The following is a 22,852-nucleotide window of genomic DNA, read 5'->3' as shown; positions in this document are numbered from 1 at the left end:
GCATAGATCAATACAAATTTAGCTATGTCTCAGTCAACTACCTAGTTTCCCTTTGATAGAACAGGATGATTAAACATAGATGATATTTTTATTAAAAAACAACAACAACAACAAACTAGCAACAAAACAGTATATTCAGAAAAAGGAAGGCTCACTGCATGGTAATTAACACAAAGAATAAATGTTACTCAGCTCTTCAATTGCATCAAACCAAACTCAGTGTTTGTAAACGTTCTAAGTTTGAGTTCCATTATATTTTATAGGACATGTGGCATGTGCACATCAAGCAGTGTAGCCCAGTAAAATATTCCACGCTGCTGCCAACATAAACTAATATATCAAGCCAATGCAGTGTAGTTCCATAACAGGACTTCAGTCTTCAAGGACATTGCACCCTCATCATCTCATGTGCAGGCATTATGTGCTTAGGCATATTTTGCTTAGACGCATCTGCACTTTACACAAACAAATTGAGGCTGCTCCCAGTCCCAGAGAAAGCTCACTCAGCTTGTTCAATCCTGTATCAGCATAGCTGCAAAACACATATATTGTACAAGTTGGACACCTAACTCTATTTTGAAAATCCAACTCTGAATTATAAAATTCTTTATGTAGGAAAATGTGATACTATCTGGAGAACTGAAGTGACTAGTGCACTGTACACTAGAAAGATTACTCTATTTTACATTAGAAGGGGAAAAAAAAAAAAAAAAAGAAAAGTCATCTATTTAAATCAATTACAAGTCTACCTACAAAAATATTTTATCTTTTTAAACAAAATTCACATCTAATGAGCTCAACTATCCTTCTTCCATGTTAGATATATTTCTTAAATGCATTCATATATTTTTAGGATAATGGGGGGGGGAAGGAAAAAAAAAAGGAAAAAACCCACCAACCAGCACTTTTACTTTACTTACATCCGCAGACTGTTTTGCAGTGACAGAATCAATGTGCATATGCTGCTGAGTTCTTTAAAACACTTATGTGTTATTAAGAGGAGTTCAATTAGAATCAACACAAATATTTATTAAAAGTATTAAATGATAAAATTAAATATAAAATGAGGGTATGAGCATTCTAAAATAGTCCTATGTGATAATACCCACAAGTGAGTTACTATGAAACCAACTAAGGAAAAAAAAAAATGACTGTCTCACAGTTCCTCAAGGTAGTTTGAAATATTTTCCTGCTGGCTAGTCAAAAATGTTAAGAACAGTGAGAGGTGAAGGTCAAGACATTATTCCAGAAGAAATAAGAATAACTCATACAAACACAGCTGGGTTTGTTGCCAGACCACTGGTTGTTTTGTTGACATGTAATCATTTTCTCTCCCACCAGTTCAAAAGCTGCTTGACATTCAAAGGTAAGTGTATCTCCATGCAGAAAACTACTGCCGGTCCTTTTCCCGTATGATGGAATCCCAGGGTCACCACAGCCTCCTTTCTCAATTTCTGAACATTAAAAAAAAAAAAAAAATCATAGAAAGTAAGTAAAGAAAATACATTTGCCACAAATTTATATGTCAACATAAGAAGTGCCTTCAAAATATTTGGCGTAATACTTTAAACAAATATTTACATGTTAAAGTGAGGTAGAGGTATGTGCTTTAAAAACCACCTATAAGATGACATAGGAACCTAAGTCTTTTTGTAGGTTAATAACTTTCTTACTTGCATTTCTGGTAAGAAAATTATGACTGCATTCAAATTAATCTTATTGCAACGTAAAATTACGAAGCCACATATATTCTCCATTATAAATGTGGAGACATCTTAACACATACATCTTACTTCTGTAATAAAGTACTAGTAATAAAGAACCTGTTTTAATTCTCAAATCTGCAGTTCATTGTGTAAAGCTATTACCAACATCTTTATAGGAATTAAAAGTTATTGGTAAATACAATGGGTTTTATTTTAAGCACCAAAGTAAACATGAAACTGTGAAAATAAGTTTAAATCTCATATTTCAAATTAGAGGCTTATTTTTTGCTAGTTGCATTCAGTTATACTGAAAAGAGATCAACATTTAAGATTATACTTCCTAGATATTCTCTAGGAAATCCGCTATTTAAATAATATTTATTTTGTCAATATTGAATATACATATACGAGATAAGAATAAAGAAATCTGGTCTCATTAAACTTAGAAATAATATTAAAGATGGGAAATACAAATATTAAATGCTTATTATAGAAACACTATATTATCTTGCAAACTACTGTACAGTTAACTGCCCATTGAAACTGAAGGATACAGTTTTGTGCCATGACATTTTAAACACATTTAATATCAATGCCCATTTGAACAACAACACTAAGAAAGAACTTCTGGTTCGATAAAGTGTGTTTCTAAATTGGTAGTAAAATGATGTACACCTCATTCAATTGAACTCAATGATAAAATTTCTGGGGTTATTTAAATGTATCACAGTTCAGACCAAGCTACAAAGTCTGAAACGTTCAAGATAACAAAACGTAATTTAACACAATTAAATATATATATATGCATATATCTGCTTTCAAATATCGTCAAAGCTACTTCTATTAGAATTTAACACGGGTATGTACCTTGACATGCAAGCTCCAACACAAAGTTTAATATGCAGGATGGAATTACTATAGTGCATGCAGTTATCTGTTATGCTTGCAATCTTAAAACAATTGTGAACAGATTGTTCACAAGCACATATGTCATGTTTCACAACAGAACAAGCTATTCGTAGGGATAAAGAGAAGTTTACATTTTTTCTTTATAAACTTTGAAAAGAAAATTACTTTTCCATCCAAATATGAACATGGAGCAGTTCCAGAGTCAGCTCTATTTAATTACTCTGTCTTATCAGAAAGCCAGAAGTACAAAATGAATGAAAACACCTTCCAGAAGTTCATTACACAAATATATTAAAACAGTAGTAGAATAATATCACAAATAGTAAGAAAGGATTATCACAGATATAAGTAAGGATTACCAAAATCATATCTTCACAAGAGCTTTAATGTAGTTTCACTTGACTGATCCTATTGACACACTGATTCCTAGTACTATAATTTAGCACTAGAAATTTGTATTCTTCCAGTTCTCCAGTTACATATGCCACTTGAAAGTATGCAGAGCTACAGAAAATCAGAACCCTTATCTTAATTACATTTAAAAAAAATTATCTCCATCATTGACAACAGATCTATACCTAAACCAGCATGTGATCAACAGTCTTTCAAAAAACACTACTGCATCTTGAAGATGCAAGAACTATTTCACACAGGAGTGTCAGGATACAAACTGTCACTGCTGAAAACTGATCCCTTAGGAAAAAAAAACAAGTGTTTCTTTTAGTGGTCTCCAGAGGAAATGTCACTATATCTTTAATTAATGAATTTGCTGAAGTGTAAGACAGATTAGGATGCATTCTCACTCTCAGAAGATGCACAGAGCCCAAGAAGTGAGCTGTGGATCAATGAACCAAAACTTTTAAGAGAAATTACCTAAAATTAAGCTTTCAGATAGGTTCAAAATTCATTTTTTATGAGAAGTTAGTATGGTATGTCTTCAGTAAAAACTGAATTCTAAATGAATGCTTAGTGAATCTTAACATATTATCCTTCTCATCCAAGAAAACCCAGTTTTAACTAGGATAGAAACATAATTTGTATTTTTATATTTCTGATTTGCAACCACAAATAAGGCATTAAAAACATTAAAAAAAACCTAATCTCTGGTCAAACTTTATAATATAAAAACTAATTTCAGATCAAACTTTTAAATTCCCTTATTATTTTGGAGGGAAAAAAAAAAAAAAAAAGTTTAATAAAATCTGTTGTTCATCTTAGAAAATAGTATTCCAATGAATACTAAATGCATTTTGCATTTGCTTAAAATACATTAGAAATAATTTTTAATCAAATTAGATTACCTTGAAAATCCAAATAACTCATAAAATGTCAAAATGAAATACATTTACTTTATTTTTTAACTCAACTTCAAGGGTTTGGGTTTATCCAACATAAAAAAATTCAGCAAACATCACAATTTTTGAGGATGTATGACAAGGAGAATAACAGTGAAGATATATTGACAATAAAATGTTCGGAGAATTCCGTTCAGTTCTAGGAATCTACATCTTTTCAAAGATAGAAGACCACCTGCTACAACAGAAAATGTATTTCAGTAATCCTTTGACAAAAATAATCCATTTAAATTCAATGGATAGCATTCTCTCTTAGCTTCAAGATTAACATAAATTTCTTGGCATGAAGATTTACTAAACCATGCAGATAATTTATTGGTCACATTATATCATGGGTGTTAATATCAATCAAATACTTTAGTTCATTTAATAATTTACCAATTAATTTTAATAGAACAAAAGTTCTATTGCTTTCACCCCACAAAAGAAAGACTACTCAACACTGATACATTAAAAACTTTTCATACCTTTTCAGTTCAGTATTTTCTTTGCTCTTGAATTACAATCAATTTCTCTATATATTAAACAATTTTTACTCCAAAATACTTGAAAGACACTAAATCCACAAAATGCTTTATCTTAGTTGACTGAATTTTTCATAAATGCACTGATTGCAAATCTGTAGTGATAAAGATGATAAAACTTTCCCTTTAACAAGAGAGAAACTTATATCAATAGTCCTAGTTTGAATGTTCAATTTCTTAATTCTTTATTAAAGTATATTAAAAACAAATCCATTTAAAAATTCTACTAACAGCAGAAAACAATGTTACATAATCACTTTCTTAATATTCGGGAAGTCATGAGGGAATGACATAAAAAAGCAGATTAAGTCAGATGCAAATAAATTTCTGTACTCTTCACTGAAGAGCTGGCTTTCTGTTGCATATACTAATGGCCACAAGTTCTAGATTTTGTATTTATATGTAAATAGGACTATTTGTTTATATGTTTTAGATCCAGAGTACCACAGATATGTGTTATTCCCAAATTTCTCTGTCATCTGTGATTTGACACAGCTATTTATTTCACTGCCTCCTGTCAGACTTCACTGGTTCGATCAGGGAACTAACTTTTAAAATGTCTAAATTCACTCGGGGTGCATTCTGCCTATTACTTCAACATTTGCCCTAATAATTCTTCATAATTTGCAAAAGGACTTCATATCTGATTTCTAGAATGAGAATATTTATCTGACCAAAGTGTATTACAGCACCAGACAAAGGCAGAAAAGGTTCTTAACTTGAGAAACACAGAAATAAAAGCTGTGCTAATCTGTATAAAGTGTGGCAATACAACTGCATTCCTTTGGGACTACTCTATGTATTTATTTGATGTTGAATATCTTTTGATCAACGTCCTTAGAGCTGAGTGATCTTTATGAAGTTTGCCAATAAGTTCTTGAGCTGACTTAAACATCAGTTTCCTCTGGTTACCAGAAATTTTAACAAAGACCTTAGTCAATTGTTTCTGTTTTTTTTTAGGAACTCTCTTTTGGTATCCTGGGGAAAAAAAGACATTTCATCTTGTTTGTAAAATAAAAATATTTACTCAGTTTCAGAGAAGAGTTATCCTTTAATGTTTTAATGTTGACAAGTAGAGTTCTGAGGAGAAGCTCATATCCCTCTGAATTGAATCAAAGACATTTCTGTTGGTGTGTTTTCCTTCAAATGACAAGATATGACAATTCTAAAGTGATATTAAGCATCTAAGTAAGAACTAAATAGTAGCTCAGGGTCTGCCAGAGAGTGGAAGTCAGTACTTTTAAAGCTTTATATTCATGATTTTGACTATATGTAGTAATTATCATCTTAGCTGACAGGTTAAGGGAAGGTGGAAACTGAGAGCAGACAGGTATACATTTCCAATAAAAACAGAAATAGTTTGGAAGTTTATTTCTGCATCAAATAGACCTTTTCAGTTTAAAATTTGAATGCTTAAAATGGGCCAGAACCTTTTTGTGTTTCAATAAAAGAAAAATAATCAATTAGTTTATATTCACAGTCTTCTTGGAAATGCATGTGTAATACTGATTTCCTAGTCTCAGTAAAATATTGACAATTACAGGAATTTGAAAACACCGATAAATCAAGAAACCATATAATATGTATAAGACTGAGAGAGAAAGAGAGAGATGGTCAGTAGGATTACTGAAGAGGAGATAAGAGAATGAAATTATGACATATTATGCAGAGGAGCATAGGAGAAACTACTGAAAGTGAAAATGGTAAATCAAAACTAATAGAAAAAATATATTGGATAGCACATAATATGTCTGCAAAGCTAGCTATTAAAGCTAAAAAGTGGTTGGCCTATAGCTGAAAACAGAGTGGCCTCACAGGATAATTTCACAGATGATCACATTTTTACCATTTTTCCAGTATATTTCTTTACAAAAATTTTACACTACAATTTACTATGTCTCCAGTTAAAGAGTCCTCCTTAAAGGTCATATAGTTCCAACAACATTGTAAGAGATGTCCCACAGTTTCTCTAGTATTATCTTATTTTTTTGTCCCTGTTATTATCAAAAAGGCTGCAGATCACATCCAGTAGATTAATTTTTGTTGCTCCTATCTTGTTGCATTTTATATCAACATTAAAAATCAAACAAGAATTTAGAATCAGATAGATGAAAAGCCAACATGTTTGTTTTTTTTTTAATTATCTATTTAAAAGAGCACAAAAATGTTTTGTAGGTGGTAATAGAATATAAAAGCGTACCTTTAAAAGTCCTTTAAAGTAATAAAAATCACAGAATGACAGAACTGAAGAGGTTGGAAGGGAACTCTGGAAACCATCTAGTCCAAACACCTGCTAAAGCACGTTCACTACAATAGGTTGCACAGTAGGTGTCCAGGTGAGTTATTACTATCTTCAGAAAAAAAATAAAAATAAAAAAAATCCATAACCTCTCTGGGCAGCCTGCTCCAGTTCTGTCATCCTCAAAGTAAAGTTCCTATAATGTTCAAATGGAACTTCCTATGTCTGAGTTTGAGCTCATTTCTACTCGCCCAGGCACTGGGTACCACTGAAAAGAGCCTAGCCACATCCACTTGACTTCCGCCCTTTAGATATTTCTAAGTATTGATAAATAATGAAATCTATTTACTAAATTTAATCTTTAATATTTGTTGTGTACTTAAATATTTCCAGGAAAGCGAGGGTCATCACACATAACAGTTTCTTGGGAAGACAAACGCCATAACTTTGAAGTCCCCCTCTTCCTCATTACCCCAGCTTTTATTCCTATGCATAGCACAGTCCAGGTCAGCTGTCCTGATTTGGTCCCCATCCAGCTCCTTGTGCATTCCCAGATTCCCATTGGCATGACAGCGCAACAACTTGAAATGTCTTTGTCTCTGTGTAAGCACTGAACAACAACGAAAACACTACAGTGTTATCACTTCTCTTCACAAACACCAAATATAGTATGATATGGGATACTATGAAGAAAATTAATTCTACTGTAGCCAAAACCAGGACTTTGTTTGTTTGTTTGTTTTTCCTTAAACTTTCTTAATTGTCTAGTATGAACATTATAAGAGCTTTCGGTAACACTGTTGATTAAATTGCAGAGTTCTTTACTAACAGAAAGAATACATTTTGACTCTAAAAAAGGCCTGAGCAGTGTTCAGGCCAAAAGTTAGCTCAAGACATCCTGTAGAATGCAAGTTAGTAAGTCAGAGTAAATATCTGGAAGAGACATAAAAAGTGAATGCTACTGCCCCTGAAATTAGCATTCATAACGTAAGTCTTGTGAAAAAGTAAACCAGGGAAAGAGGCAAAAAACTATAAAGACAGTTGTAAAAAAATATATATGTATATTAAATATAACACAAAGACAGAAACAATCTAGCAAGAAAGGAAAGCAGAGAACACTTCCTTCATTTATTTATTTATTTTTTTTCCCATAAAGATATTATAGCTAAATAACACAAGCTAAAATAAAGTCAAAGTAAAGAGCGTGACAGGAAGAGAACAGGTTAACAATCATTTAGAAAATGTAGGCATATTCAAGAGAATAGGTCCTAATTAAATTCACATTGAAGTACATAAACTGAAGTAGTCTATAAACTACTCGCGATTATCTTCAAGAACTCATGAAGGACAAGGGAGATCACAGCTTAATGGAGAAGGGCACCTGAAATAACTTCCTCAAAAGCGGAAGAGAGGAGAGCCCAAGGAATGACATGTCAATTTCCCTTAATCTAAAATTGTATAAGAACAAATTTCTGAAGAATTTATTAGCAAGCATACATTATAAAGTAAAACCAGAACAAAAACCCATGCAACAAGAATTTATCGAACTGTAATCTACGTTGACAAAATAGCTGGCTTTCTGAGTAAGAATAAAGACCTAATGTATTTTGAAATCAATGTCATTTCTGACAGTTTCATGTAATATTTCATAAGAAAGAAGAACATATTATCATTTCTAGGGAGGTTCACTCAAGGTGAACAGCAGATTGAAAGAAATGCACATAAAGAAAAATGATTAGTTGTTCTACTATTGGAGTAACACATGAAATGCAGAGAGAACAAACTAGATAGTATATTTTTAGATGATATAGAAGAAAGTTGTATACAGTTCACTATACAGTAGAATACTGGCTCAGACATCAAAACACCACCTTAAACTGGACCATAAAAAAAAAAAAAATTACAAACTGGTTCGACAACAAAAATTAGAAATTGATTAAAGTTGTAATCTACTAGTATACTAAGCAAGCTTAGGATCTTTTCTTCTTTAGTCCCGAGGTCAGCTGTTGTGGTTGGAGTCTTCAAAACATGACACCTACCATCCAACCTCCTCAGTAGATACTTCTGGCACAGTATCTAAAAAGGTAGTTATCCTTTTGTTCAGTGCCCTCACAAAACTTTTGGAAAGGAAAGTAGTAGCTGAAATGTAATAACTGCAGGTTTCCTACTCAGAGACAATGAAAATGCTTCTCCCAGATCAGGGAACTGCAGACATAGAGGTCTTGCTTTAAGTGGTTCTTGAACCGTAAAACCAGGATTACCAAAACAAGTGGGTTGTCTTATTACCCAAAAGAAAAAAAAAAAGAAAAAAGAAAAAAGAAAAAAAAAAGAGATCAATAAACTGGAGTGATGGTAACTGGTATACTTGCTCTGAGAGGAGAGGCTGAGGCAGCTGGGCTTTCTCAGAGATAGCTTCAGGAGACCTGACAGCAGCTGCCAGTGCCCACAGGACACTGTGAAAACAGACACAAGTCTTTCATAGCACTGCATGGTGGAAAGAGGAACAGAAATAACAATATGAGGAAAACATCATACAGGAAAATCTATTCTCCATAAGGACCACCAAGCAGTGGAGCACGTTGCCCAGGAGGGCTGTACAGTCTCTGTCCTTGGAAGTTTTCACTTATTAAACTTGATGGTGCTGTCCTGAAAAACTCATGTCTGATGTTGCTTTGAGGAGGAAGTTGTACTAGACTCTACTCCTTCAGCCTGAATTATCCTATAAACCTTTGACAGCACACTATCATGCCAAAAGCAGTGTATGTAATGTCAAAAAACAAAGCAAAACTAAGCTGATTAATCAAGTCACACAATATTTATGAAAGATAATTTCTCAGAATGTGTTTTTTTGAGGACAATCCCTGAAAATCTTATGTTCAAAACACAGAATCACAGAATCACAGAATGGCCAGGGTTGGAAAGGACCTCAAGGATCATGAATCTCCAACCCCCCTGCCACATGCAGGGCCACCAACCTCCCCATTTAATACTACAACACAGTTGGGGCATTAAATAATATTTTTGTATGTAAGTTAGTTTCTGAAATAGGCAGTATTTTACCTTCCCCAGTGACCTGTAGATCATAAATAAGTTTGGTTATAAAGGGCTCAGGAGGGAATCTTATTTCCTTATCTAAAATTCACCTCAAATGTCATTGTATATTCATACTTGATTGTAATCTGAATTTAAGAGGATATTTCATGAATCAGACTAGTAATACTGCAGATTTAAAATAGGTTAGTGCAAGTCTAAGGTATCACTGGAATAATTATAATCCATAAATTAAGTTCAATGGGGAGAACTGTCAAATAACTGAAATATTCTTCATAGCCTCCTAAAGATAACAGTCAGAAAATCTTGGGTTCTTCATATGCAGTATATTACTTGTAAGTCATCACTTGTTACCATCATAATGATAGCTTTTTGAAGATCTAATCTTTTGATCTGATTGGGAAAACTATATCCACACAACTAGAAAAAAAGAATTTTACTTTTACAATGGGAGGACGGTTGGACTAGATGATCTTGCAGGTGATTTCCAACCTTGTGATTCTATAATTCTATGAAAATTCTGGAAGTTGTTAGCATTTCCCATGTTCTCTGTATCTAAATGCTTCTATTTAATTGTAACTTCTTGTCTTAAGCATCACAACATATTAAACAACTGACATAAAACCATAAGTTAAAAGTTGAACTAAAAGTAAATATGTCATGAAGATATGAGTAAAAACTGTTTCTCACTATGGGAAAGCCTGATTCTAAGCAAAGTTATGGAACAGTCAATACAGGCATCTACTTCTGAAGGGTTAAAGGATGAAAATATAATTAATGATTTTTTTGTGTGTTTTTTGTTTGTTTGTTTGTTTTGTTTTGTTTTAAATTAGTCATGTCATACAAAGAATAGGATTTTTAAATTAAAAACTTGGTTGATACAATGCATTTTATCTTACTTAAACCATTTAAATTAGCAACATCTGGCATCCTAATTAAGAACTGGCATCATGGAAAATCAATTTAGCAAATAGTAAGTGGATGAAAATTAGATAATGATAATATCTCAAAGTGCAAATGGGACTAAGGATTATTAGCAGGCAATAGAAGTGTTCTGAATAGCTTAGCATATACTTTTTCTGGTCATTCCTAATAATTTATTATGTATTATTTATGTATTATTTACATATTTACAATACTACTGAATAACAGTTGATGAAGTAGTCATAGTATTTTTAAGATGCTATAACCCTGTGAAGCATTTTGTACACCTGAATATCTTCATGTGCATATCTGCCCACAGAAGCAATGTTTTTTTATCATACTCTTTTCAAAGAAAAAAATCAACCACCAGAATTCCAAGCATATAGTAGCATATGGTAGAGTTTGTATCAGTGAATTAGTACTATGTGGGAGGACCTTATTTTATATTATGCCGTACTTATAGATTGTAATCAGTTATGAATGGGTGTTATCAATTTTTAAAGAGGAAAAGAGTATCACTAAATAAAATAGAAGATTAAAAGGGATTTCATGTGTAGGATGTGTTGGATCTAGCAGACTGTTATGCCTATATCATAGGTTATAAAAGCACTCAGTGCTCAAATGAAAACAAAGGAAAGAAAAAATAAATAAATAAATGGAGGCTAGAGGCTTCCCAACCACCTGAAAAGAATGTTTGTTTGCTTAGTTTTTGTTTTGTTTTGTTTTGTTTTGTTTTGTTTGCCTTATTTAGAAATTCTTGGGAATAGCTTTAATTCAGTCAAGGTTAAAAGGAATTCTCTCTTTCCTTATGAAATATTATGTAAAGAAGTCTAGAATACAGTCTTCAATTAAATACTATTTAGAAATGAGTTAATTTCTACTAGATACTGTGTTTTGTTGACAGCAAAAAAAGATTTTGACAAGATTAAGAGTGCAGCCTTCAGAAGCACTGTACAGACATCTATACAGTATTTATATAACCATACCAAACCACTATACACTTGTACACAATTAATTGATACTGCATAGACACACACACAGAAAATAAATGAAATGAGTTATTTTCAGTGAAATCTCACAAAAGCCTGTTGCAGAGTCTTTGTGGAAATTTTTAGCCATATATTTAAATCTCAATAGATAGATTGAATATCTCAGTTGGAAAACTCCATTCAACATCTTGCTTTTACTGCTTCGCATTAGGAAAAAGAAGGAAAAAGGCTGGGTTGTGTGAAAAAGGGGACACGAGAAGAAAAGAGATCCTGGAGGAATTAGACTAGTATGCCAACATTAACTGTGAAATAGTTAATAGAAAGAGAAGATAAAAAATAAACAAGAAAGACCTGTGTTAGCAAGAAGGACTTAGAAATAATTTCAGAAAAAATGCTCTCACAAATCAACAAGCACACTGCTCTAAGCTTCCCAAGGACATACAAGGCTGAGAGAATGCACTAAAAATGTTCATAGTTTCCTATTCTAAATTTTACAGTAGTATAAATAAGCTCATGCTTATAACTTTCTTAATTGGTTATAATTCCAGAAAAAGATACTAGCTTTTATGAACATCTACTACTCTTCAATGATTCATCCATATTTTATTTGGTTTCTACAAAACCTTCAAAAACCAGCAGAGATTTTAAAATGTTTGGGGGTTTTTGTTGTTCTTTTGTTTTTGGTGATCAAAACTGCAGGAAGTCAACTGCACAAACTCGGAAAAAAGAAAAACACAAAATTTTCTACAAGAATGTCCTGTTCCTGTTACAATTACATATAATCAAAATTTACTACAGCTTTCAGACAGACAACAGGACACAAACTAAATACTTTTCCTGTTCATCACAAAAACAGTTGCCTAAAACAAAAAATTAGTGACTCTAAACTGCTTGACAAACAAACTGTTACTAACAATATACTGTTTATTTCCTTGCACACTGGAAGATATCATTATTTTACATGGTATAAAACCGCAACAGTAAAACTTTCCCTATCTCGTCATTTTGATAGTCTAGAGCATTGGTGTTGAAGTTATACTTGAGTAATTTAAAAATTATTCATAAGCATTATTGAAACATTTTATTTCAAATGGTACAGTGAACTCTAAGAACATAAAGTTAAGACCTTAAAGAACACTTTCTAACAGCTATCCACGGATTGTAAAATCAGCCATCCAACAGACCTGAGTTCTTGAGAAAATTTTATGATTTCTACATACTTTTACAATTAGCTACAGAAGACAAACACAGAAATGGTAGACTGATATTAGTATTCAGATTGGAAAGTTCTGGATGTGTGCTTAGGTGATGTCCACCATGCCTTCCTTTATTATATTTTGTTGTACACAAGGACATGTTTCTCTGTGTAATGTTCCCCATAGTACCTTTGTGTAACTTTAGTTAAGAAACAAGCAGCGGAGTGTGATATGATACAGTGGGAAAATGTTTATTATACACTAGAAGAGTGAATACGAATAGTTTTAACCCATTGCAACATTCTAGTATCTGGGACTTCAACTTGAGGAGAAGCTGAAAAAAATAATAGTTTTTAAATTATTATTATTATTATTTTTTCAAATAGCACAACTAAGGGGAAAAAAAAACAAAAACAAAAAGGAAGTAGTTGAGTGGTTCCTATCAATGTACAAATTTTGGCGCCCTAATACAATGAATCACAGAATCATAGGAGTTAGTAGGGACCTCCATAAATCACAAAGTCCAACACCATGCTAAAACAGGCTTTCTAGAGTAGGCAACACAGGAAAGCACAGGTGTGTTTTGAATACCTCCAGAAAAAAAGATTCTACAACCTCTATGAGCAGCTTTTCCAGTGCTCTGTAACCCCTCAAGCAAAGAACGTTTTCCTCACGTTCATATGGAAGTTCTTACCTTCCAGTTTGTGCCTATTGTCCCTTCTTCAGTCACTGCAGACAACTGAAAAGAGCCTGGCTCCATCCACTCTACTTTCATCCTTCTATAGGCATTGATAAGATCTCCTCTCAGACTACTCTTTTCCAGGCTGAAGAGTCTCAGGTCTCTCAGCCTTTCCTCTTAAGGGAGATGCCCCAGGCCTCTAATAATCTTTTTAGCCCTTTGTTGGACTCTCTCTGGGAGTTCCCTATCTTTTTTGAACTGAGGAGCCCAGAACTGGAAACAGTACTCCAGATTTGACCCCATCATGGCAGAACAGAGGGGAATTTATCAACTCCCTTGACCTCCTGGACACGCGCTTTTTAAAACCTTTATTTTTTCTTTGCAAACTATTTCATGCAGAGGTAATATTAACATTAGGAAAAAACAAGTCAATAAATTTAAGGCACTGGAAACAGCATGGAGAGTGCTGCAGATGATAGAAAAACTCCTAAAGCTTTATGTCCTCTTTGTTCTGTGAGGATGGTGATGCAAGTGCACACATGCTGATACCACCCTATGACATCTAATCAAACCCAAATATACTCACTTCCTGTGGGAAATCATCCAATTATTTTTTTCTTTCAAAAGGGAATACAAACAATCCACAAGCATATCAAGAGACATTGGCTAAAACAAATTTTAATCTGTATCTGCAAGGAGTTTTATACTTCATTAATTAATTTATTTTATATATTATAAATGATACTGCTAGTATAGTTGTAAAACATCTCTATTATGTGCTCTAACTGCAATGACTTTGTTTCAAAGTGAATTATATTCTGCTTTCTAAAAGTTCTTTAACCATAAAGGGATTTGTTAGGGCAGCATAAGGAAAAAACACAAAACCTGATACCAAATCTCCAAGCAGATTGTAAAGAAACTGCTGTTTTAAAATCTTGCTGGGAAGAGTACATCATTTCCTACTCAAAAAAGGACCGCCCATGGATATTCTTGCCTGGAAGGGTCATCAAAAAGGTGGAAGTACAAAGAAGCGGAGGGCTGGTCTATTATTAAATACATAACTATAACAAATGCCACGATTTCTTTTTTCCATGATTACATATGACAGTCTGAAACTGTGGGCAATGCAGGTCATTTGTACTGCTCTCCAAATTTAATTCCTTTTTAAAACTATACTATGTTAGTTAATGCATTAATATAATTTTCACTCACAGCAGCACATACTATATGGACTTATCTGTACAAATAACATTTTTAATGTAGTTCATTAATCTTTGCTGTTAAAAATCATCACTGTACAATGTTTCATGAGATATGTTCAGAATTCACCAACACTCCAGATTTTTGGAAAAACATTTTCTACTAAACGTCATGAATTCTTCATAATTAAAATAAAATTGAATACCATACACTCAGAAAAGTGTTTTGGTACAAAATTAGTATGCAAGCACATACAATACCTAATTAGGAGTCATTATATCTTTTTGTTAACATAATTCAGAAGTCCACATATTTTTTAAGGAGTCTGAATAGGTCTTATTTCTACATATCATATATATAACAAATAAATTCTATGAAAAAAAAAAACTAGAAATTGTTCTTTGGACTATGAGATTTTTATTATTATTATTATTATTTCAGATTACATAGAAATGTAAAGATAAATGATGATTTCATCTTTAATAATAATAACCTGGATTCATCTGAATTGCTAATCAAACAAAAGAGCATTGAAAAAGACTGCTCTGGAGGATATGCTGACTTTGTAACAGGTGGAGATGTTTGCATGTCAAATCAATTTCAGTCAAAATGTGAAATTAATGACTGTTTATGAGCTGAATGGATAAATCACACAGTTGGTGAAAGGACTTTGAAGAAGAACTTTGAGGCAACTTTTTAGTGAAATAAATCAATTCTTTACTGAGGATTTTGCTCAATGACTAAATGATTTAAAAAAATAAAAATAAAATCAGCCATTACTTAATATTTCCCAAAGATCTAATTTAAGCAACAAATCCAATATGAATTGCACTTTTAAGTATATTTGGAATTCACTTTAAATTGTCCACGTGAAATCATATAACATTAGTGATTACCTCCACTTGGCACTCTAATTAAAAAAGTGATGTGTAATAAATTCAAGAAATGTTACAGTGGAGGAAGAAATGATATAGAAACTATTTAACATCCAAACAAACTATTTAGAAACAAACATGGTTTGCACGCCATTCTTTTTCTTCCCACCACTGCTTGGCTATGTAAGTGTTTTCATTCAAGGTTGTTTTTAGACCAAATACTGCTAAATGAAGCAAGAATCAGGGTGAGCCAGAGCACTGAATCTCCAACCATCCATACTGCACAAGCTCTAGCATGATTCCTGATGATGACTACCAGCATCCATTGTTCAGGGGACAGTAAAGACCAGGGACCAATCCCAGTATAATAGGATGAAGAAAACTGCACCAGGTTTTCATCCCTCTACTGTGTTACAGTTATTTAGCACCACTCCACAGGCTTTATATCTTCAGACATGCCTCATCACATCCCAAAGTGTTCAATATACGCTCTCAGTTTCACACTATGAAAACATGAATCGTGGCCTGCAATGCAGCATGCATTAACAAACTGAAATAACAAACTCCCCCCACCCCAAGACACACATAAATTCACTCAGATACAGTTTGCCTGTGGATAAACAAGAACCCTCCATAGGATGATGTTATGTGGATATATCCTCAGGGCAAGAACATAGCCCCCAGCCACCACCTATTTAAAAAATACAATTGCAATCTCAGTTTCTGGGTTTTAGTGAGCTCCATATAATCTCCTCTGGCTCTTTAAGGAGGCAAATAAGGAAACAACAAAAAAAGACTTTCTGTTCCTTCTTCCACAACGGTTCCTCTGCTCAGTATGCTGCAAGGCTCCTTCTATCTCTCCCTGAGCCAACCCAGGCCAGAAGTCCATCATAGAAAGGGATGCTCAGTGATGTTGGTACCTGCCTTTCTTACAGATCACAAAACTACTAGCAAACAATGTATCAGTGGTGTCCTAGATCATTTCTAAGAAAATTATAATGAAAGTCAGGGTTGATTCTTCTAATATTGCCATGTATTACTTATTGTATCATAATACAGATTTCTAGTGTTAAAAGTATATGCACTCTATTTCACAGCAGTGGAATTAGAAATATTATTGTGTTATGGATTTGTGTGCCCAGCAACAGAGCAAGGGGCAATGGGCACAGGCAATAACACAGAAGTTCCATATGGACATGAGGAAAAACTTTAAATCGAGGCAGAGTGCCCAAAAAGTCGTGGAGTCTCTATCTCTGGAGATATTTAAAACTTATCTTTGCAACCTACTGTAGAGAACCTGATTTAGCAGGTGGATGGACTAAATGCTCTCTAGAAGTCCCTTCCAACCCCACAATTCTGTGATATATGGTTGTTTTTGTTTTTTTTAATCATATTGAAGGTGGAAAATTTAAAACAAAACATTATATTTTTCTGTTAATTGGCAAAGAAGCTATTTTAAATTATTAATATAAAGCTAATTAAAGACAAAAACATGAACTCATGCTAGTACTTATTTGTGTTCCAAATGCAAATACAAACGTAATGATACTAATTATGAGATTAATTGCTTAGACAATATAATAAAATGAGAATCTGATTTATAGAAGCTTCTACTGCTGCTTCCCAAAGCACTGATGTTATTTTAAATATTGATTTAGTTACAAATGCTCAAGGACATTTCTACACCACATCACACGGAAAGCTCTTCAAACTGATGCCTACCAAGAAACATATCTTTATTTGTACTTCAAATTTCTTAATCTCTTGAAAGGAGGTAAACAATTTATTAAAGTTGTGTCATGGTTTTATGATTTTTGCTTATCAGTATTCCACATCATAACATCATGAAATGCACTGGGGGTTTGACTGTTGATGCTCAAGTTCCGGCTGCCTGTCTGGAGGAAAAGAACTACATTTCCCAGGGGGCTTTGAGATCACCAAGGAAATGTAACTTCTGGCAAGGTCACCTGATGTTCTCCACCTGCTCTTCTTCACCTGTGCTTCTTCGTCTGCTTTTCTTCATCTGCTTTTCTTCATCTGCTTTTCTTCATCGGCTGAACTGGACTGCACTTCTCACCTCAGCGTTGTGGTGAGGCCTATCAACCTTTTGCACACACTCTCTTTTTTTTTTTTTTAATAGGGGCTGGACATAGTTTTATGAAAAAAATGAAGAGAGAATCTCTTTTCTGTGAATTATACTTGGACTTTTTCCTATAAGCAGAGGGTGTGTGAGCCTAGAGATGTATAAGCACGTACACAAACATGTGTACATACATACATGAATATCTGTATTTAGGTTCACTTTTAGAAAATAATGCAATCACTACATTGTTAAACTTCCAATTGGACATTATTCTCTGATAATTAACTGAAAAAAAAAAAAAAGTTATTATTATTGTTATTATTTAGAAGAGAATTGTTTCAGGTGCAATAACCATCGCTTTATCATGGCATTCAGTAATGGTCATCAACTGACGTCACAAGGTCTATGCTTATAAATTAGATCACATCAGAGCATGTGTGTCTACATGAATTTCTCATTCAGGTGTATCACTGTCCCCAGATTACTGAACTTTAATCCTCCCCAGAGGATTCTTTCAAAGAAGATCAACCTGCAGGTACAGAAGGTCATAAAGTAACTGAAGAGGAGCCCCTTTACAGGGATTTCAGGTAGCTTACTGAGATAAATCTGTAGTTTAAATTTATTACACTCTGTTAATTTTAACTGCTCTGGGTATCTCCTTGTAGACATAACCTCATATATATTTTATTTTTAAAAAATAACACCTATTACCAGGGACTGTTATCACTGTTTTATAGGTGGATGTAACTTAAGGATATATCTTTCACAGATAATAAAAATTAATGCAAGTTAAACTGTTTTCTTTTTACACAAGATGTTCAGTATGCATTTTGCAGTATGCAATGTATTCCAATATGCATATAAAAGCAATGTAGGGTAAATTTTGAAGTGAGACAAGAACCAACGCCTTTGCAATTATAGAGATATTTGTTATTATTTTCAGAAATAATATATGGATAATGCTACAGATGAAGAATATTAAAAAAAACCATGCAGGTAATGATGACTATAAAAAGAAATGCAGCAAGGGGATACATAATTAACATTGTGGACAAGAGATAAATGACTTTTTTTCATTTCAGCAAAACTAATAGATGAAATGCAGTTTAAATATTTTTAAATGCATAAATATGTATTTTCAAATTTTTAAAACTTGACACCACCAAGACTTAACTGTAAACAAAGTTATATGTATGTCAGCTTTTTAGGGAAATCTGTCAAATAAACATGTTTCACTAGCATGTCATGTGAATTATGGTTTGATGATATTTGATATATCAAATTATCCTTTACTGTTTTATTTAAAAAAAAAAAAAAATAGTGTTATGCCAAAATCATAAATATATATACAGAAAGTCTTGTACAAGTCAAAGGTTGATTTTGCACAAGATTATCATTTGAATTGTAAAAGCAGTGTTTTACTCCTTTTTGAATTTCCTATGTTTTTTTTTTTTTAATATATATATTTTTTCCCTATACTGTACTATAAATATTTTCTAGAAAGAATGCTTTCCCCCTGTCCCCCAACTTATTTGTTTGTTTGTTTTGTTTAGTAAACAACAGTAATACTGCATTTCCTCCTATAGAAAAAAAATATATACATTTGGCTAGATTTTTAACATAACGTTGATTGATTTTATTGATAAGCTATCACCTTCATTGGCTGGTTCACAAATTCCTCCAGGAGCAAATGTAAATGTTAGAATTTAGTCCAAAGTGTGTCAGCTATAACAACATTTAAGGAAAATAAATTGTTACTGTGGGTTGTAACTTAAAATAATACAGACAGGAAAATGAAAACAATGTTAAATGGCACCACTGGGGGAACAATATGAAAGCTTGACATATTGCTAATTTGAAATCGAACTGTTGGTTTTCAAAGCAAAGGGCAGTATAACTCATATGGGAGGGGGCAAGTAATAAATAAATAAATAAAACAGAAAGAACAACAAAAGAACTAGAAAAGATGCCACAAAAATCAGATGCTATAATATGAATTTATGATAGTATTTCTTGAAAGAACAAACCCATGATAGCTATTGCTGCCTAGCTGTGATGTATCAAACTTTTGGACTATAATTTGCAGAAATGTTAGAAATAATGAAGAACGGTTAAGAATGCAAATCAATCTCAGTAGATGTTAAAGTGACACTTATTTCACTCCTTTTTCAAATATGTAAACATACTAGTAAACTGTTAGAATTATTTCAAAAAAAGTGAAAGGACTGTCTTTATATGTAATGTAGCTGAACAGCTATGGCTGTGGAACACACACCGTGGCATTTTCTGTAACTAAAAACAAACATTAAAAAAACAGTAAAGAGTAGAAGTTTAAAGTGGTAAAAAGCTACTGCAAATTTTCATTTCCATAAAATTATAAAGTTGTTCTATGAAATTTTTATCTGAACTGAATCAACTAAGACTAGGACTTTCCAAAAAAATTTGGCCCACACATTCATCGTAGAGAAAGAAACAAACATGTAGTGTCCACAAAGTTGAGATTTAAAACACTGACTTTACATGTACATACATGTACATAGAATTTACACATCCAGCTTACTAAATGAATAAACCATAGGAGCCTCACAGAAAGCTAAAAATGCAGAAAACCTTAGTGTATTTGATTGTATGAATTAAATAGAATGTAATAGACAATTTTCCAAATTCTATCAACAAATTTCCAAACTATATGAGATTAGAAGGAAATCTGTCTAGTTCCATCATTTATTGGATTTTTTTGCAGTGAAAGGAAAAGAGTACCAACAAATGAATGTACGTATGAATACATCTAAATATATATATATGAATACGTATATATATAAATCAAATAATGCTTATATTTAATTATCATTTCAATCTTATTTTCCTTTTCAGAAAATATCAGCTTCGTTTTTAGAATCTGTCCCATTCCAGTCTTTAAAAAGACTTTGTAAAGCTGATGTTTTTAAAAAATATGGCTATGGTAAACTTTTAATTAAATTAGAATTAGTAACATTCATCTTAAAATCAAATACTTAATAATTACATACTCAATTATTAATCTGAATGAAAAGCCATATAACATTTTGTTTTTCTACAATACAGTAAAAATGTCTGAGCTATTTCATATATGGAATATATTTAATTATGATATAAAAATACTTTCCAGAAAAGCTTGAGTAAAAGAGTAATGTTCACTAGCTGAGCTGAAACAAAGAAATTCTCTCTCATTCTTAGAAAATATGTTACTGTTGCAATGCACAATATTTTTTAACACAGAGGCAAACAGACTTTCAACTGTTGATAAGTTTTAACTTGTTGAGTCTATCACCAAAAAGATATGAACACAGATAGGTTAAACCAGCCAAACACAAATGCTCCATGGAAGGGAAGAGTGATGGAAGTTTTCCATTAATAGTCATTATTCCATATTAAATTTGACTTAGATCTGCAAAGATCCTCAGTGCTGCATGAAACTTCAGTTTTGTAATTACATCAGTAAATTCACAGAAAACTAACTATACTTTTCAGATAGTATCTGTAATAAAGAATTTCAAAGGTCAGCAGCACGTAACATTTTAGATTTTCCAAACATAATAGAAATCTGGTTTTTTTGTTTGTTTGTTTGTTTGTTTGTATTGACCTTCAAGAAAAAGCATTATCACACTAAATTTCATTTTTTCTTCAGATCCTTTCAAATTATTTTATACATCTCCATTATCAACAACAGAAACAGCATCAAAAATACAAATCTGTGAAATGACTAAAAACGTATTTGAAGATTTATTGCAACGTATGAAGAATGTTACAGTTTAAAGTGGTTAATTTAGTTTGTACCTTGATAAACTGCTTTGAATCCTGGTGAGCCAATGCTGTCATCAGATTGTAAATGAAGCCACATCTGGTTGCTCATGCTTACAATAAGGTCAGGAACACTAGATCCAGTGAGTCTGCATGTAGGATAAATTAAAAAGTCATTTGCTGAAGCAAAAAATAAAAATAATAATTAAAAAAAAAGCAGTATTTTAAATCACTAATATACTGTTAATGACTGTTCACAATATAGCAACCTTCTGTCCTGATTTATTTATTTTAAAATAAAATTAGTTATTTTATATGGAGGAGAATAATTTGAAGTCTTAAAAAAAATCATTAAATGAATGCATTCAAATTAACAACTGTTAAACATTTTTAATAAAATTAGGAAATCTAAATATTTCAGTAAGTAATTACCCAATAGGTAAGTGAAGGAGTATACCAGATAAATTGTTTTCACATGTTTTGATTAGTATTTATTTTTTTTGCATTTTTTTTTTAAACAAAGGAAGTTAGTTTGCCTGTCTTACAGCGCATGCATCCACAAGAATTTACTACAACCTCATATACAACAGGTAAGATGGTGAATCACACAATAAAACTTCACAGTTTTACAGTGATCATCTGCGTTCATCTGTAATTCTGACATAGAATCAGACATCATAGAATGTTTTGAATTGGAAGGGATCTTAAAGACTGTCTAGTTCCAAGCTCCCTTCTGTGAGCAGGGACAGCATCCCATAGGCCATGTTGCTGATAGCCCCATTCCACTCAGCCTTGAACACTTCCAGGGATAGGGCATCCACAGCTTATACGGACAACTCGTTCCAATGCTTCACTACCCTCATGCTGGTGATGGACATCATAAAGCAAAAAGATGATTAATTTATTAATCAATAAAATCCTTGTGGATTACTCTTCCCACACAACTAGCAACAGGACTAAGGGAAAGGCCTCAAGTTGTGCCAGGGGAGATTTATTCTCCAAAAGAGCAGTTAGGCACTGGAAAGGCCTGCCCAAGGAGGCTGTTGGGTCACTGTTCCTGGAGGTGTTTAAGAAACTTTTAGATACTGTACAAAGGGACATGGTTGAGTGGAGAAATACTGGTGGTAGGTAGCCAGTTGAACTAGGTGATCTTGAAGGTCTTTTTCTATGATTCTCTTAATAATGAAAAATGCCCATCACATATAAAGAGGTTACAGTATTTTATCTGCAAAACTGCTCATATCTTTATGATAACTATAAAAACTTTAAAAAGGTAAATGAAAAGTCACACATGAAAAGTGCAGCAGGATATCTCTGCTTAAGCTGGCATTACAGAAACAAA

General features: G+C 32.7%; 1 protein-coding gene across 1 annotated transcript in view; it reads right to left on the bottom strand.

The window, feature by feature from the left end:
- The window catches only part of CSMD1 (CUB and Sushi multiple domains 1), a 1,018,930-nt gene that overhangs the window by 238,042 nt on the left and 758,036 nt on the right, over window positions 1–22,852 (bottom strand). The window contains exons 12-13 of the mRNA XM_031611018.2: window positions 21,547–21,659; window positions 1,272–1,454 (exon numbers count right to left, since the gene is read on the bottom strand). Of these exons, the coding sequence (XP_031466878.1) occupies window positions 1,272–1,454; window positions 21,547–21,659 (296 nt within the window). The remainder of the gene's footprint in view (window positions 1–1,271; window positions 1,455–21,546; window positions 21,660–22,852) is intronic.

Source organism: Phasianus colchicus, chromosome 2 (genome assembly GCF_987193195.1).
Source record: "Phasianus colchicus chromosome 2, bPhaCol1.hap1.1, whole genome shotgun sequence".
NCBI classification, from domain to species: Eukaryota; Metazoa; Chordata; class Aves; order Galliformes; family Phasianidae; genus Phasianus; species Phasianus colchicus.
The sequence above is the reverse complement of the archived record's forward strand: the minus strand, read 5'-3'. Positions and strand labels throughout refer to the sequence as shown.